The 17,108-nt window shown below is 38.7% G+C and overlaps 1 protein-coding gene across 2 annotated transcripts in view; it reads left to right on the top strand.

Annotated features, from left to right (window-relative positions):
- The first annotated feature begins 1,649 nt into the window (after window positions 1–1,649).
- LOC128692096 (putative uncharacterized protein DDB_G0268364) overlaps window positions 1,650–17,108 on the top strand; it is a 29,892-nt gene continuing 14,433 nt past the window's right edge. For both annotated transcript variants that reach the window (XM_070085144.1, XM_053781087.2), the window contains exons 1-4: window positions 1,650–1,810; window positions 13,713–13,873; window positions 14,774–15,401; window positions 16,162–16,416. In XM_070085144.1, coding sequence (XP_069941245.1) covers window positions 13,748–13,873; window positions 14,774–15,401; window positions 16,162–16,416 — 1,009 coding nt within the window. In that variant the 5' untranslated portion in view covers window positions 1,650–1,810; window positions 13,713–13,747. The remainder of the gene's footprint in view (window positions 1,811–13,712; window positions 13,874–14,773; window positions 15,402–16,161; window positions 16,417–17,108) is intronic.

The raw sequence follows: 17,108 nt of genomic DNA, 5'->3' as shown, positions 1-17,108 counted from the left end.
TATATCAGTGGCGTAATGCCGACAATGGTGAAGAAAATACACACTTTGAAGAACAAACTTTTAGTGGAGTAACGTCTCGCTCTGTGGATTATTATTATTATTATAATCATGGGGAGCGCTAAACTCGTAGGATTATACAGCCCATATGGGGGGGATGGAAGGTATTCAGATTCGATTAAGGGAACCGGAGCACAGACCCAATTCCCTAGATCAAGAACCCCTCACCAACATCAAGGAACCTCCCTTGAGGGGTCGCTCTGTGGAGAGCTTTATCAAATCATGACTCGATAAAACTACAAATAACGACACGCTGACGCAATGAAATTTCTAACGTAGGGGCGGGCAAGTTCTTCGATAAGAGCCACATATAATACTTTTCATACATTTTTGAATATTCAAGAGCCACACACAAAAAATATTATTTTAAAACTATAGTTAACTTTAACTAAAATCAATTTTAAGTATTTATTAATTAGAAGAGTACTTTTCTATACTACACTGCACTAGTTATGTTCCGCTACCACCACAAGTGCGTAATTTGCGTGTACTGCGTGAAGAGTGTTGGCGCAGAGTCCAGTTGCATCATCCGTACTTGTTTAAAACATGTTTTGGTTAGTATATACTATACTATTATACTGTAGATTATTAATATAAAATAGGAAAACCCAGTGTCGTCTCGGAAGCCGCACACCCCTCAAGGAAGATTCCTTGATGTTGGTGAGGGGCTCTTGATTTAGGGAATTGGATCTGTGCTCCAGTTCCCCGAATTAAGCCTGAATGCCTTCCACATCCCCCCCCAGGCGCTGTATAATCCTCCGGGTTTAGCGCTTCCCCCTTGATTATAATAATAATCGGAAGCAGCACAAAGTAGCTTCGGGAGCCGTATGCGGCTCGCGAGCTGCAGTTCGCCCACCGCTAGACACTTTTTTTTTCACTGCAAAGTAACTGATATATGGGGGTTAGTTACTGTTGAAAGTACAACCCCAACGACATACCGTATTTGTTATCTAAAAACAGTTAAATTTGCTCAGTGAAATTAGTAGAAGCTTGAAAAAATTAGCAAACTTTTATGCTTATTATTCTTAGGTTGTCTGTAGACACCCAAAATTATAATGATCGTCTCTTTATGAGAGTACAAGACAATATATATAACATGAACTTAAAGTCCAGTTATCACCACCCACTACCATTCATGTACCCGTCCAACCTATGTTTAAAACTACCAAAGGTTCTTCCCTCAGTGACATCACCCTGGAGTTTGTTCCACTCATCTACAACTCTATTACCAAAACCAGTACTTCCCTATATCTTTTCTAAATCAATTATAAGCGTGCCTGGCTTAGAGTTTTGTTCAGATTCGGTCATGTATAAAGGTTGCTGTGATACAAATATGTAACTATTATTTGTAACAGAAATAGTATATACTGCATGTAGCTATACACATACACGGTGATATTTTATGGCGAAAAATTAGGATATCCCTATAATTCTTCAAAAATATTTAAATCTTGTTACACGCATGCTGTAATCATGCCTTACGAAGATTAATGCTTGAACCACAAAAAAAAATTAAAATATTATAACATATTTAAAAGTAACAGAGGTTGACTTAGAAAGAGGCGGGTGTGTGGTTGTGGCCGGTGCCGCCTGGTGGCACCCTCGTCGCGCAGATCAATAGCTTACTAGACAAGGTTGGGAAGGAGGACACTCATACACCAATATTTCCTCTAATTTGTGGATTTGAGGCGGTGTTTTATGTCGATAGTGTTTATTTTCTAGAACCTATCCTCTTTCGAAGGATAATAGTAAGGTGAGTAACTGCCTGCAGTGTGCTGAAAGACATAACTTTGATTATCTGCATTTGTGATGGCAGAATTTTAGAAAATATTTGTCTAGATATTTTGAGTATGTGTATTACTACTACCACAGCAACTGAAGACTCCTGGGTGTTGAGAGTGTGTCGCTATGTTCTACAAATAATTTACTACATGTAATACTTGTCCTAATACACACATTTCGTTATATGTTTAATGCAGTCCTTGTATAAGACAGTTCTTAGAGCTTGTCACTAGTAACAAAGTACTATACTGTGTATATTGTGACAGTAACTTAATAATGGGAATATGATTTATGTAGATATATATGTGAGTGCTTATTATACCATGCACCATTTTATATAATAGTGACTGACTAGGGTAACAAACTGACTTCAAATTTTAATGTTATAAATAGTTATGCTTCCGAAGACATGGGGAGTAATTGCTGATTAATTAATCGTCTGCAGAGCTTAGTCTAAAGAATTTGTGATTTTAAAGCTATTCGTGAAGGAAAATTAAGTATTGCAGAAAATCCTGAATGGGCAGAGGTATTTTGATAAATGCAGTCCATAAAGCACCTGTAGCTACTGTACCATAGGAAATCAGTATTTATATATCTAGTAAAATAACAGCTTTCCTAGACCCACTAACAGCTAAACTGAAATTCATAGTTATTGTAGCAGAATTAGTATGAATGGTTTAAAGTTGGAAGCTGTGTTAAATTCGGACTGACCCTAGTAAGATTAGAAGGTACAGGAAAGGAACCCTCACTGGGTATATGAGTAATGAAAACACGCCTGATTCTATATATAGACCGGTCAATACTAACAAAATGACTCATTCAATGGAAAGCTATTTTTATAAGGCTGGGGAAGAGTTGTGCTTGTTTGTATTTTACTTCAAGTTAAAGAAAATGAAAGGTAATATAAATTTTCAACGAATACATATATACGAAATAAGAGAACATAAAGTTACCAATTTGTTGTAGATATTTAAAAATGTTCATAATTGAGCATATAATATTGTATAAATATATATATATATATATATATATATATATATATATATATATATATATATATATATATATATATATATATATATATATATATATATATATATATATATATATATATATATATATATATATATATATATATATATATATATATATAATCTCTGTTTTTGCAGAGGTGCTCAGAACACAACAGTTTAGAAGCATATACTTATAAAGATACACAACATATCCCTCCAAACTGCTAATATCCCGAACCCCTCCTTTAGAGTGCAGGCATTGTACTTCCCATTTCCAGGACTCTAAGTCCGGCTATATAAAAATAACCGGTTTCCCTGAATCCCTTCACTAAATATTACCCTACACACACTCCAACAGCTCGTCAGGTCCCAAATACCATTCGTCTCCATTCACTCCATTCAATATATATTTAATATATATATATATATATATATATATATATATATATATATATATATATATATATATATATATATATATATATATATTATGTAGGTTGGAAGACAGTAACCACCCAGGGAGTTACTACCGTCCTGCCTAGTGAGTGTGAAAAAGAAACCTGAAACTTTTATATGATGGTAGGATTGCTGGTGTCTTTTTGTCTCATTCACACGCTGGATAACAGGTATATCTTGCTACTTCTACTTACACTTAGGTCACACTACACAGGCATGCACATGCATATATATATATATACATACACCCATCTAGTTTTTTAATAGTTCTTGTTCTTTATTTCCTCTATTCTCTATGGAGAAGTGGAAAAGAATCTTTCCTCCGTAAGCCATGCGTGTCGTATGAGGCGACTAAAATGCCGGGAGCAATGGGCTAGTAACCCCTTCTCCTGCAGAAAATACTAAAAAAAGAGAAGAAAAACTATAAAACTGGGATGCCTGAATGTGCGTGAATGTTGAGCGGATGATAAGAAAGAGATGATTGCTAATGTTATGAATGAAAAGTTGTATGTCCTAGCTCTAAGCGAAACAAAGCTGAAGAGGTAAGTGATTTTCAGCGGGGAGAAATAAATGGGATAAAATCAGGAGTATCTGAGAGAGTTAGAGCTAAGAATGGGTAGCAATAACGTTGAAGGATCAGTTATGGAAGGAGAAAAGGGAATATAAATATATAAAGGATTATGAGTGTGTGGATTAAAATAAGGGTCGGATGGGAACAGTGGGTCACAATAAGCGTGTATGAACCTGGATAAGAGAGGAGTGTAGAGGAGAGAGACAGAGTTTGGGAGATGTTAAGCGAATGTGTAAAAGCTTTTGAACCAAGTGAGAATAATTATGGTAGGTGACTTAAATGGTAAAGTAGGAGAAACATTTGGAGAGAGTGTGCTGGTAAGTTTGGGGTGCCAGGTGTAAATGACAATTGGGGCCTTTTGATTTATCTTTGTATAGAAAAGGGTTTGGTTATAAGTAATACATATTTTAAGAAAAAGAGGATAAATAAGTATACAAGATATGATGTAGGGCATAATGACAGTAGTCTGTTGGACTATGTGGCGGAGATGGAGGGAATATTTTCGGGAATTGTTAAATGTTGATGAAGATAGGGAAGCTGTGATTTCGTGTACAGGGCAAGGAGGAATATCTTGTAGGAGTGAGGAAGAGCCCGTTGTGAGTGTGGGGAATGTTTGTGAGGCAGTGGGTAGAATGAAAGGAAGTAAGGAAGCTGGGATTGATGGGATAAAGATAATGTTAAAAGCAGGTGGGGATATAGTTTTGGAGTGGTTGGTGCTTTTATTTAATAAATGTATAGCAGAGGGTAAGGTACTTAGGGATTGACAGAGAGCGTACATAGTTCCTTTGTATAAAGGCAAAGGGGACAAAAGAGATTGCAAAAATTATAGGGGAATAAGCCTGTTGAGTATATCTAGTAAAGTGTATGTCAGAGTTATTATTGAAAAAATTAAGAGTAAGACGGAGAGTAGGATAGCAGATGAACAAGGAGGCTTTAGGAAACGTAGGGGGTGTGTGGACCAAGTGTTTACAGTGAAAAAAAATAGGTGAACAGTATTTAGATAAGGGTAAAAAGGTTTTTGTGGCATTTATGGATTTAGAAAAGGCGTATGACAAGGTGGATAGGGGGGCAATGTGGCAGATGTTGCAAATGTATGTAATAGGAGGTAGGTTACTGAAAGCAGTGAAGAGTTTTTGCGAGGATAGTGAAGCTCAGGTTAGAGTATGTAGGAGAGAGGGAGATTATTTCCCAGTAAAAGTAGGCCTTAGACAAGGATGTGTGATGTCACAATGATTGTTCAGTATATTTATAGATGGGGTTGTAAGAGATTGAATGCTCGGGTGTTGGCAAGAGGTGTGGGGTTAAAAGATAAAGAATCTGACACAAAGTGGGAGTTGTCACAGTTGCTCTTTGCTGATGACACTGTTTTTTTAGGAGATTCTGAAAAGAAGAAAGAAGTGGAGAGGTTGGTGGATGAGTTTGGTAGGGTATATTAAAGAAGAAAATTAAAAATGAATATAGGAAAGAGTAGGGTGATGAGGATAACAAACAAAATTAGGTGACGAAAGACTGGATATCAGATTGGAGGGAGAGAGTATGGAGGAGGTGAATGTATTCAGATTTTTAGGAGTGGACTTGTCGGCAGATGGGTCTATGAAGGGATGAGGTGAATCATAGAATTGATGAGGGAGAAAAAGTGAGTGGTGCACTTAGGAGTCTGTAGAGACAAAGAACTTTGTCCATGAAAGCAAAGAGGGGAATGAGAGTACAGTTATACCAACGCTCTTATATAGGTGTGAAACATGGGTGGTGAATGTTGCAACAAGGAGAAGGCTGGAGGCAGTGGAGATGTCATGTCTGAGGGCAATGTCTGGTGTGGATATAATGCAGAGAACTCGTAGTTTGGAAATTAGGAGGAGGTGTGGGATTACCAAAACTATTATCCAGAGGGCTGAGGAGGGGTTTTTGAGGTGGTTCAGACATGTAGAGAGGATCGAACAAAATAGAATGACTTCGAGTGTATAAATATGTAGTGGAGGGAAGGCGGAGTAGGAGTCGGCCTATGAAAGGTTGGAGGGAGGGGGGTAAAAGAGGTTTTGTGTGCGAGGGGCTTGGACTTCCAGCAAGCGTGCGTGAGCGTGTTTGATAGGAGGGAATGGAGACAAATGGTTTTCAGGACTTGACGTACTGTTGGAGCGTGAGCAAGGTAACATTTATGAAGGGACTCAGGTAAACCGGCAGGCCGGACTTGAGTCCTGGAGATGGGAAGTACAGTGTCTGCACTCTGAAGGAAGGGTGTTGAAGTTGCAGTTTTATAACTGTAGTGTAAGCACGCCTCTGGCATGACAGTGATGGAGTGAATGATGAAAGTTTTTCTTTTTCGAGCCACCCTGTCTTGATGGGAAGTGGCCGATGTGTTTATATATAGATATATATATATATATATATATATATATATATATATATATATATATATATATATATATATATATATTCTGTAAATGTACTCTGTTTATTAATAAATGTTCACATAGAATATAAAATATATAGGGGGTGGTAGGAGAAGAAAATATTCAAACAGCTCCGGGGAGAACCTTGAGTTTTTCCTGAGGTACGTTTATTGTCTTCTCTGAGGATGAGGGTCCCCATTCCAGCTATAGAGGTGGTACTTCCCTATATATATATATATATATATATATATATATATATATATATATATATATATATATATATATATATATATATATATATATATATATATATATATATATATATATATATATATATATATATATATATATATATATATATATATATATATATATATATACACACAGATATATATATGAGTTCATAGATGAGGAAATATCCAAAATTTATGAAATAGGTAATGATTTAAAATACCCAAGAAATGTAATTGATAAATCTTTTAAAGTTGCTAGAAATACTTTTTACAATCCAAAAAGGGACAACCAGCCTTATTCAACTAAAAATATGTTGGTTCTCCCTTACCATGAAAACTTGGTTGATATGCCTTCTCTTCTTAAGACTTTTAATATTAAAGTTGTATTCAAAAATCTTGATACAGTAAAAAAAACTTTTGATAAAGAATTCCCCCCAAAATGCTGATGGATGTGTCTATAAGATTCCTTGTAAAATTGCGATAAAGTTTATTACGGTCAAACTGGTAAAAATCTCGAACTAAGATTAAAACAACATAAATATAGCATTAGAACTGGACAAGATTCCAATGCTCTATTTATTCATGTAAGAGATTTTAACCATCCAATTGATTTTCAAAAAGTTGAGAAGGTAGTATCAAGCAAGTCCATGGTCGACAGGAATATAATTGAATCTTGTTTCATAAAAAGCAGTTTTGACAATAATATGAATATTTCCTTTGGTTTATATAAATTAGATCCATTTATAATTAATAAAATTTAAGAAGAATTTAATAATACACTGGACAAATAATAATTTTTAAATTTTCTTGGGTAGAATAGTTTGTGGGTGAGTTGTGCAAAGGACCTATCCAAGTTGGGTCGGCGCGCGTCAGGTGTTTAACCGTTGTGGGATCTGATAGTGAGGGGCTGGCCAGACCCCTTATATAGCTTCCTTGGATGCTTTACTTTCATAGTTCCTTGATAATGTGAGTAGTCACGAAAGCGCTTGGAATTTCTCTATTCTTTCAGAGTGGTTGTTTTGCATATATATATATATATATATATATATATATATATATATATATATATATATATATATATATATATATATATATATATATATATATATATATACGTGTGTACTCACCTAGTTATGGTTGCAGGGGTCGAGACTCAGCTCCAGCTCCTGGCCCCGCCGCTTAACTGGCCGCTACTCAGTCACTCTACCCGCTCCGTGAGCTTTATCATACCTCTCCTTAAATCTATGTATAGATCCTGACTCCACTACATCACTTCCCAGACTATTTCACTTCCTGACAAGTCCGTGACTGAAGAAACACTTCCTGACATCCCCGTGGTTCATCTGAGTCTTCAACTTCCAATTGTGACCTCTTGTTGCTGTGTCCCATCTCTGGAACATCCTGTCTCTGTCCACCTTGTGTATTCTTCTCAGTATTTTATATGTCGTTATCATATCCCCCTATCTCTTCTGTCTTCCAGTGTCGTCAGGCCGATTTCCCTTAACCTCTCCTCGTAGGACATTCCCCTTAGCACCAGGACTAGTCTTGCACTTTCTCTAGTTTCCTTACATGCTTCACTAGGTGAGGGCTCCAAACTGATGCTGCATACTCTAGTATAGACCTAATGTACACAGTGTGCAGGGTCCTGAATGACTCCTTTTTAAGATGTCGGAATGCTGATCTTAGGTTTGCTAATCGCCCGTATGCTGGCACAGTTATTTGGTTGATGTGCGCCTCAGATGTGCCCGGTGTTATACTCGCCCCAAGATCCTTTTCCTTGAGTGAGGTTTGTAGTCTCTGACCCCCTAGACTGAACTCCGTCTGTGGTCGTCTTTGCCCTTCCTCAGTCTTCATGACTTTGCACTTGGTGGGGTTGAACTCCAGGAGCCAGTTGCGGGACCAGTCCTGTAGCCTGTCCAGATCCCTCTGTAGTTCTGCCTGTTCCTCGTTCGATTGAATTCTCATCAACCTCACATCATCTGCAAACAGGGACACTTCGGAGTTTACTCCTTCCGTCATGCCGTTCACAAATATATGAAACAGTACCGGTCCTAGGACTGATCACTGTGGTAACCCGCTCGTTACAGGCGCCCACTCTGACACTTCACCATGTACCATGACTCGCTGTTGTCTTCCTGACAGGTATTCGTGTGTGTGTGTGTGTGTGTGTGTGTGTGTGTGTGTGTGTGTGTGTGTGTGTGTGTGTGTGTGTGTGTGTGTGTGTGTGTGTCTGTGTGTGTCTGTGTGTGTCTGTGTGTGTCTGTGTGTGTGTCTGTGTGTGTGTGTTTGAAAAAGATATTATGAGCAAACACGGGTAGTATGATCAGGTGGTTCTTATAGCCATGAATCATCTGTGTAAACTATCATACTGGCTCATGGTCATCAATGTATTTACTTAATCTACAAAAGTATTGATTGTGTGTGGGGTGGCAGTGCTGTAGGCACCAGTCGAGAATTTATGTCAACAAGTTGTGGAATGTATTGAAGACTATGATCATCGGCAAAGAATTTTATTTTATTATTCACTTGTGCTACAGAGGCTATGTCACTATTTTTTTAAATACATTTTATGGCATGCTTAGAGTACATAAACTGAGTGTATAAGCTGAATATAGTGATCACATAGCAATCGTGCATGAGCATATTAGATAGGAGTGAATGGAGACGAATGGTTTTTGGGACCTAACGAGCTGTTAGATTGTGAGCAAGGAAATATTTTGTGAAGGGATTCAGGGAGACAGGCTAGCCGGACTTGAGTTCTTGAGGTGGGAAGTACAATGCCTGCACTTTAAAGTAGGGGTTTGGGATATTGTCTGTTTGGAGGGACATCTAAATTGTCGTATCTGAGCGCCTCTGCAAAGACAGTAATTATGTGTGAATGATGATGAAAGTGTTGAATGATGAAGAAAGTTTTTTATTTCTTTTGGGTTTTTCTTTCTTTTTCGGTCACCCTGTCTCGATGTGAAATGGCCGACGTGTTACAATATATATATATATATATATATATATATATATATATATATATATATATATATATATATATATATATATATATATATATATATATATTATATATGTATATATATATATATTATATATATGTATGTATGTATATATATATATATATTATATATGTATGTATATATATTATATATATGTATGTATGTATATATATATATATATATTATATATGTATGTATATATATTATATATATGTATGTATATATATATATATTATATATATGTATGTATATATATATATATATATATATATATATGTATGTATGTATATATATATATATATATATATATATATATATATATGTAAGTTTAGGAAATAAAAGAAGTTCGTGGAATAGCAGTCATTTGAAAGTTTCCTTCAGCTGGCTACTCAGAATATAATACCCTAATCATCCACACTCTTTCCAAATAAATTGTAATGTATTGTGTGGGATTTAAATCTAGTCCTACAATAGTTAAGTAATTTCAGAGCAACAGTTTCAGTAGTGAGAGAAAAAAAAATAATATATACAAACGAAAACAATTGTTCACAGTGAAGTAAAGACCTTGTTACCCTCAGTGAATACCGCGAACATCTATGTGATACTCTTACTTAAAACACAGAGAAGACTGACATGGACCTGGAATAAAATTAAATTAATAAACAAAGAAATTTTTGTGTTATGTTCGTGTCAACATGTTAAATTCGTATGTTTTCTGCTTACATCTGTAACGTTTGTTAAATGAGTAATATGTTAATATTTCATTATTACTAATATAATTAGTTACTGTTGGTTAATTGGGCTTAAAGCCTGTCGACTATACCAGGGTCATTAAGGATGAACGGTAACATTTTCACCACCAGACAAGATTACTTGAATGTCTAAACTAGGGATGAAAGTAGATTCCTCTTAGTGTGTATCTTCTCTATATGAAGTATGTGGATGCAATGAATGCTTATTGACTCTACGTTTGATTATGGTAGTTGACCCCCAGCTTCACTGAGGGTTTATTATTATTATGTACATGGGGAGAGCTAAACCCGTAGGGGTAATACAGCGCCTAGGAGAATGGGAGGTAATCAGGTTCTTTTCAAAGAAGGGGAGAACAGGTACAATTTCTTGGTTGAAAAATCCTTCACCGGCGTCAAGGAACCTCGGAAAAAAAAGGCAAATGCAGTATAATATGATCCTTTATTGGCGACTTTTCGCCCACACAGTGGACTTCATCAAGTCGAGGAACCTTCCTTGAGGGGGAGACAATACGGCCTTAACCCTTTCAGGGTCCGTCCCGTAGATCTACGGCTTTATGTTCAGGGTCCAAACCGTAGATCTACGCCATGAGCTCAGCTCACTCTGATAAACTGTGAGTGGTACATTTGGGCCTAGATATGAGAGAATACATCTATGTGGTATGTGTGCACCACATAAAACAGATCCTGCAGCACACTGTGTATAATGAGAGAAAAAAAATGAAATCATGATTTTTCGATTAAAACAGCAACTTTGCAGTGTTTTTTCGTATGTTTTTTATAGTTGTATTTGCGATTTCTTGGTCTCATTTGATAGAATGGAAGACATATTACAGAAATAGAGATGATTTTGATTGGTTTTAGCATTGGAAATGGCTTGAAACTGAGCTCAAAGTAGCGGAAATGTTAAATTTTTGCCGATATTCAAGAGTAAACAAACGACCTCACACGTCTAATACACACCAGCTGGTGGGTCTAATATACATTCACAAATATGGTGATGATATTTATACAATTATTACAGTATTGCATAACAGTAAATCATCTATTTTTTGGTGTGAATAAAAATTCATTATGTGAATAAAAAATCAAAATGGAATTTATTTGTAAAGCCTCAAAACATAACTAATGAACAGAGGAAATGTTAGTTTAGTGCCAGGAATGCCTACATTGTTTATTCTGGACCCTATTTTGAAATTGGAATATTTTGAACTTTGTGTTAAATTGGCCAAATTAACAATTTCCGATCACTTTATTTTGTAGTTGAAACAGTTGACTTGGCGATTTCTTGTGCTCAATCGATAGAATAGAACTAATACTAGTGAAATAGCTAAGAATTTGGTTGATTGGAATAATGTAATTGGCCTAAAATGGGAGTCAAAGTCGGCAAAATCGCCGATTCGTAAATATCGCTGACACATCAAAATTCGCGAGAGCATAATTTCGTCAATTTTCCACCAAATTTCGTACTTTTTGTTTTATTACCTTCACAAAAAGATTCTCTACGATTTCATAAGAAAAAATAACGAATTTTTTTTTTTTAAATTCTTGGACACTGATGCGTGACTCCAGATTTGGGCCTTGGACCCTGAAAGGGTTTTAATATGTCTACTATTCTTGGCCAGGATAGATTACTAAGATGCAATGCTTATCCCAGTGAAGAAGAAAAGGTAGAAACGCTGGCAGTGGAAGTTGCTAGAAGCGGGGTCGTGGCCACTCTGTTCTGGCAGTCTGTACTGGTCAAATTGGACGGACATTTTTCACACGCATTTCATAAACTTCTTTTATTTCAACCCGATCTGTCTCTACAATATGGTTGTCCGTTGGAAAGTTGGTATTCCCACGTACGTAGTTGTACAGTGCTTTGTGTTCGACGGGAGTCACAAACTCCCACCTCCCTGTAGTGCTCTGATGTCTTCACCACTGAAAGTGTCTCCACTTTACCGTGCATGCTCTGAAGTCTTCATTACTGGACGCCTTCCTCTCTCCGATATATTGCTCTGTTGTATTTGTTATTAATCAGCATGCACGTACAGTCTGGCCAGCAAGCTGGAGCGCACCTACATGACAGACCAAGAACGACCTCAGGGTTCAGAGACCGTGTCACCTAGTAGATCACTCTATTTCCTTCGTTTATTAACCAAGCGTTTCTTTTAGCGAGGTGAAGAATGTCGAGGAAGGTTTCAAGACTCACCTTTCAGCTGATAGACAGGTAGTTTTCTAGACGTGTGTGCTGTAACACTGTCTTCACGCACTGGTAACTGTGATTCTTTGCTCTCTCTTCTACCTCCTTTGCTGTCATAACTCATTCATTGTCAACCTTGTTGCTGCTGCAAGATATTTTACAAACAAATTCTGGTATAGTGTTCAGTGCATACCGAGAGATGAAAGTCTATTCTAAAGTTTTACCATCGATAATAATAATAATAATAATAATAATAATAATAATAATAATAATAATAATAATAATAATAATAATAATAATAATAATAATAATAATAATAATAATAATAATAATAATAATTACAAAAATAAAATTAATAATGCAGGTATTGGTCTAAAACATCTTCAAAAGTTTTCACTGCACATCAATGTTTGCCAGTGAACATGGTTGACAACCGAAGGTGTCAGAAAGAACCTACATGCCCAGCTAGTTTAGTTTATGTTTAATTAAAGCCTATCGACTACACATGAGTCATTTAGGCTGCATTTTACTCTCTCTCTCTCTCTCTCTCTCTCTCTCTCTCTCTCTCTCTCTCTGTATATATCCCTTCTGCTTTGTAGTTCTCGATAAAAATCATGACGAAAAGATACAGGTACAGAGCAAGCTTTTATTGTGACAGTATGTTGTTCTATGTGGAGCTGTATCAGGCCATTGAGTGATAAAACTATATAAACAGCTACAAGTTACCACAATACAGTTTTTCGCTGCACCTGTGTCTTTCCTTCATTACTGTTGGCAATATGCTGCTGCTGCTGCTGTATCCAGTAAGAATCATGTTCACAGATACCTTTTGAACAGTTTTCAATATGTCCTTGTTGACCCAGTTATCTGTTTCATTACACTGAAAGTTTTCAGCTTGAGCATGTTCATGGGCTCGTAAAAAAAACTTTCACTCTTTTGCGCAGTAACTGCTCAGCGTATGCTTCAACTTTTTTTTTTTTTTAACCATGTACAACGAGTAGCAAGCGACTATTTTCTACCCTCCAAAAGCCTAACCTAACTGATCCTAACCTACCATAATGAAACCCAGTCGTTCACACAGCCTTGTCGTAAGTCAGTCTAGTCGTTCCGTCAGCGCCTTGTTCCTGCAGCCTCATTGTTCCGCCAGCCTAGTATTTTCGTCAACTTTGTCTCCTCAACAGAACTGTCGTTTCCAGCTATCCACAGCTTCGTTATTTTGTCAACATCGTTGTTCCGTGAGCCTCGTCGTCACATTAAGTCCTTTCATGTTTCAGAAGCGGCGGCGGCGGCGACAGGCAGGAGGAGCAGAATGGGGGCGTGGTTGGTGTGGGCGTGGTGGGTGGCGGGTATGGTGACCTGGGCCGCCGCCACGCCTACCTGGCAGTCGTGTAAGAGCGAGTGCGACACCCACTTCTCCAAGAATGACCTCCTTCAGGTTGGTACTCGACCTGCTACATTATTATTATCAAAGGGAAGCCTTAAGCTTGTAGGAGTCATTCAGTGCCTGTTAAATGGGAGATAGATTTGATAAGAGAAATGGGAGTGAAAGTTGAATGTTTAGCAAATTTGAGACTAGTGTCCCATGGCATAGTCTAGTTAGGGTAAATTTGTTAGTCTAAGGGTACAGGCTAATTAGAGTGCACGAATTAGCGTTTAAAAGTACAAGCTATTTGGTGTGCACTAGTTAGTGTCTAATGGAATAGGCTAGCTAGTGTGAGCTAGTGTCTAAGAGTACAGGATAATTAGTGTGAACTAAAGGTTTCTAATGGTACAACCTAGGTACTGTGAATTAGTTTCACGAACGTCAGTACTATTTCAGAACTGGGTTGTGCTGTGTAGTAGGTATGCAATACTGGGTTGTGCTGGAACACGCCTGCAGTACCGGGTTATGCTATGTTGCAGCCCTGTAGTACCATCAACACAGATTTTCCCTGGCAAGTTATATTGTCACGACGTACCTAACGTAACGATCACCAGATGATCAAGGGATGTATTCGCCACTAGGTGACTCTGGTTTCCTTCCTTACGACTGGCAGATACTGCAGGAATTTTTTGGTTAATCTTGTAATTAAGTACCTTTTGTACTCAATGCATTTAATTACTAATTAGAATATAATAGTACAGACTACTTATTGTGAATTAGTTAGTCTCTAATCGTACAGGCTAGTTAGTGTAATGGTATAGCAATATTGGTTAGCGTTTCTAATAATACAAACTAGTGTGTCAATTAGTTATTGTTTAGTGTGAGGCGAACATATGTAATGGGAAAGGTGTGTATTGGGAGGGTAACTGAGGATGTGTTGGTACCACTGAGGTTGTGTTAACGTTCCTACAGTCAGCGTTATCGAGAATGTGTGAGCGTGGGTGTGACCTCTTCACCGTGGCGCTAATTTCCACTCCGCAACGGACACGGGTCCTGCACCTGGGTCCTGTCATCCTGCCCTCCAGGACCCCGGCCCTGCCCCGCACCCCGCCCCACGACCTGGTAGTGCGAGTGGAGAAAAAGAACCCCTTGGAGAAACTTGGCGAACACCACCACCACCACCATCACCATCTCCACCACGCAACCGACGGCAATCCACCAGCACACACTAGATCTCCACACCACAAGACCCGCCAAACTACCACACAGCCCGCAGACCACCCGGTCCAGGACCACCCAGCCCAGGCGGACCATCAGGCCACCACCACCCATCCTGGACAGGGCCAGGCGGTCCACGCTGCTCACCAGGCTACAACCACCCATACGCCCAACACGCGCCCACCCACCACCACGGCTGGGGCTCAAGCAGCTAGGGAAGAGGGACACGAGACCAATGCCATCATCATCCTTGGGAAAGACAACCTGCATCAAGGCGACAAAAGCGAGGAGTACACACAGCTCACGCCAGAGGAGTTCCAGGAGGCGAGGGTTGTGCAGGACGGGGAACGTCTTCAGCAGGCCAAGGATTCCTGCAGGCATGGTGAGATACAGCTGGTTGCAGGCGGAGTGAGAGATGCAGCTTGTTGCAGGCATGGCGAGTGATGTGGCTTGTTGCAGTCACTGTGAGAGACACAGCTTGTTGCAGACACGGTGAGAGATACAGCTATGCCATGCTCGGTGAGAGATGTGGCTAGTTGCAATCACGGTAAGATACGTATGTAGTCTCTTACAGGCACGGTGAGAGATGGGTCTTGTTTCAGTAGCAGGCATGGGCTGTTTGGGCTGTTTAAATTCAAACTGACTGGTCATCCACTATATATTTATAAGGTTCATATAGATAGTATTCCTTCCTTAAATTTTTCTTTAGCATATGTGCCACAATGTTCGATGTTGTAAGTTATACTTTGATTTGGCAGTTGTTCCAATTCTAACCAACACAAATTGCTTATCACATTTGATTAGGATGCTTTTGTTTTTACTTGTGTGATTTAGAGAACAATTGGAGCACATGTTATATGCGTAGGTCACATAGCTGTGTTACGAAATAAATCGCAAAGTTTACTAATGTGAAACAATATCAAGACTAAATTTATTGTAGCATATCAAATGTAAGTGAAATCTTGAAAGTGATGTCCGTAGATTTGCTAGTACTAAGTTTCGTACATTTCGTAAACAAATCAGGTAAGGGAGAAAGGAGAGTGAAGATAGGAGTCAGAAAAAGTCGCATTGCCTGAGACCTGTTAGCAGTTTTATGGTTAGTTATAGAGTTATATTGAATTTGTATATGTGTGTGTGTGCAGCATGTGTGACGGCGTACCACATATCGGAGGAGCAGACTGCGTGTGTGGTGGGGTGCCACTACCAGGCTGTCACAGCTGCTACACGCCCGACGAGATCCAGGATAGCTGAGAGTGGCAGGAATCCCCTGGCCATGTTCCAGCACATCATGTTCAACCTGGCGGGTCACGTGGGTCGACTGGTGCGGGTGACCTGGGCCTGGACCACTGGAGGTCAGAGAGACTCTCCCCACCAGGAGAGACACGACACATTACAAGGTAGGCTGTTCTTCTCTACTGTACTTCATCATTATTAACCCTCGTAACGGGGTTTTGCGGAATACTCATCAATATTCCCAAATAATAAACTTAAACATAGGTAGCGGAAGAGCAAGACGCCATATATTAATACTCATGAGGAAATGCTAAACTTCGGGAGCCATTCAGTGCCTGGGGGATGGGAGTTTGGGGGCTGAAAGATCACGTGTCACTGCAGCAGCTGTGACATGTGCTGATATATCACGCGTCACTGCAGCAGCTGTAACATGTGCTGATATATCACGTGTCACTGCAGCAGCTGTAACATGTGCTGATATATCACGCGTCACTGCAGCAGCTGTAACATGTGCTGATATATCACGTGTCACTGCAGCAGCTGTAACATGTGCTGATATATCACGTGTCACTGCAGCAGCTGTAACATGTGCTGATATATCACGTGTCACTGCAGCAGCTGTAACATGTGCTGATATATCACGCGTCACTGCAGCAGCTGTAACATGTGCTGATATATCACGCGCCACTGCAGCAGCTGTAACATGTGCTGATATATCACGTGTCACTGCAGCAGCTGTAACATGTGCTGATATATCACGTGTCACTGCAGCAGCTGTAACATGTGCTGATATATCACGTCTCACTGCAGCAGCTGTAACATGTGCTGATATATCACGCGTCACTGCAGCAGCTGT

The sequence above is a fragment of the Cherax quadricarinatus genome, chromosome 15, assembly GCF_038502225.1.
Source record: "Cherax quadricarinatus isolate ZL_2023a chromosome 15, ASM3850222v1, whole genome shotgun sequence".
NCBI lineage: Eukaryota > Metazoa > Arthropoda > Malacostraca > Decapoda > Parastacidae > Cherax > Cherax quadricarinatus.
This window is presented reverse-complemented; position numbering and strand designations above follow the sequence as displayed.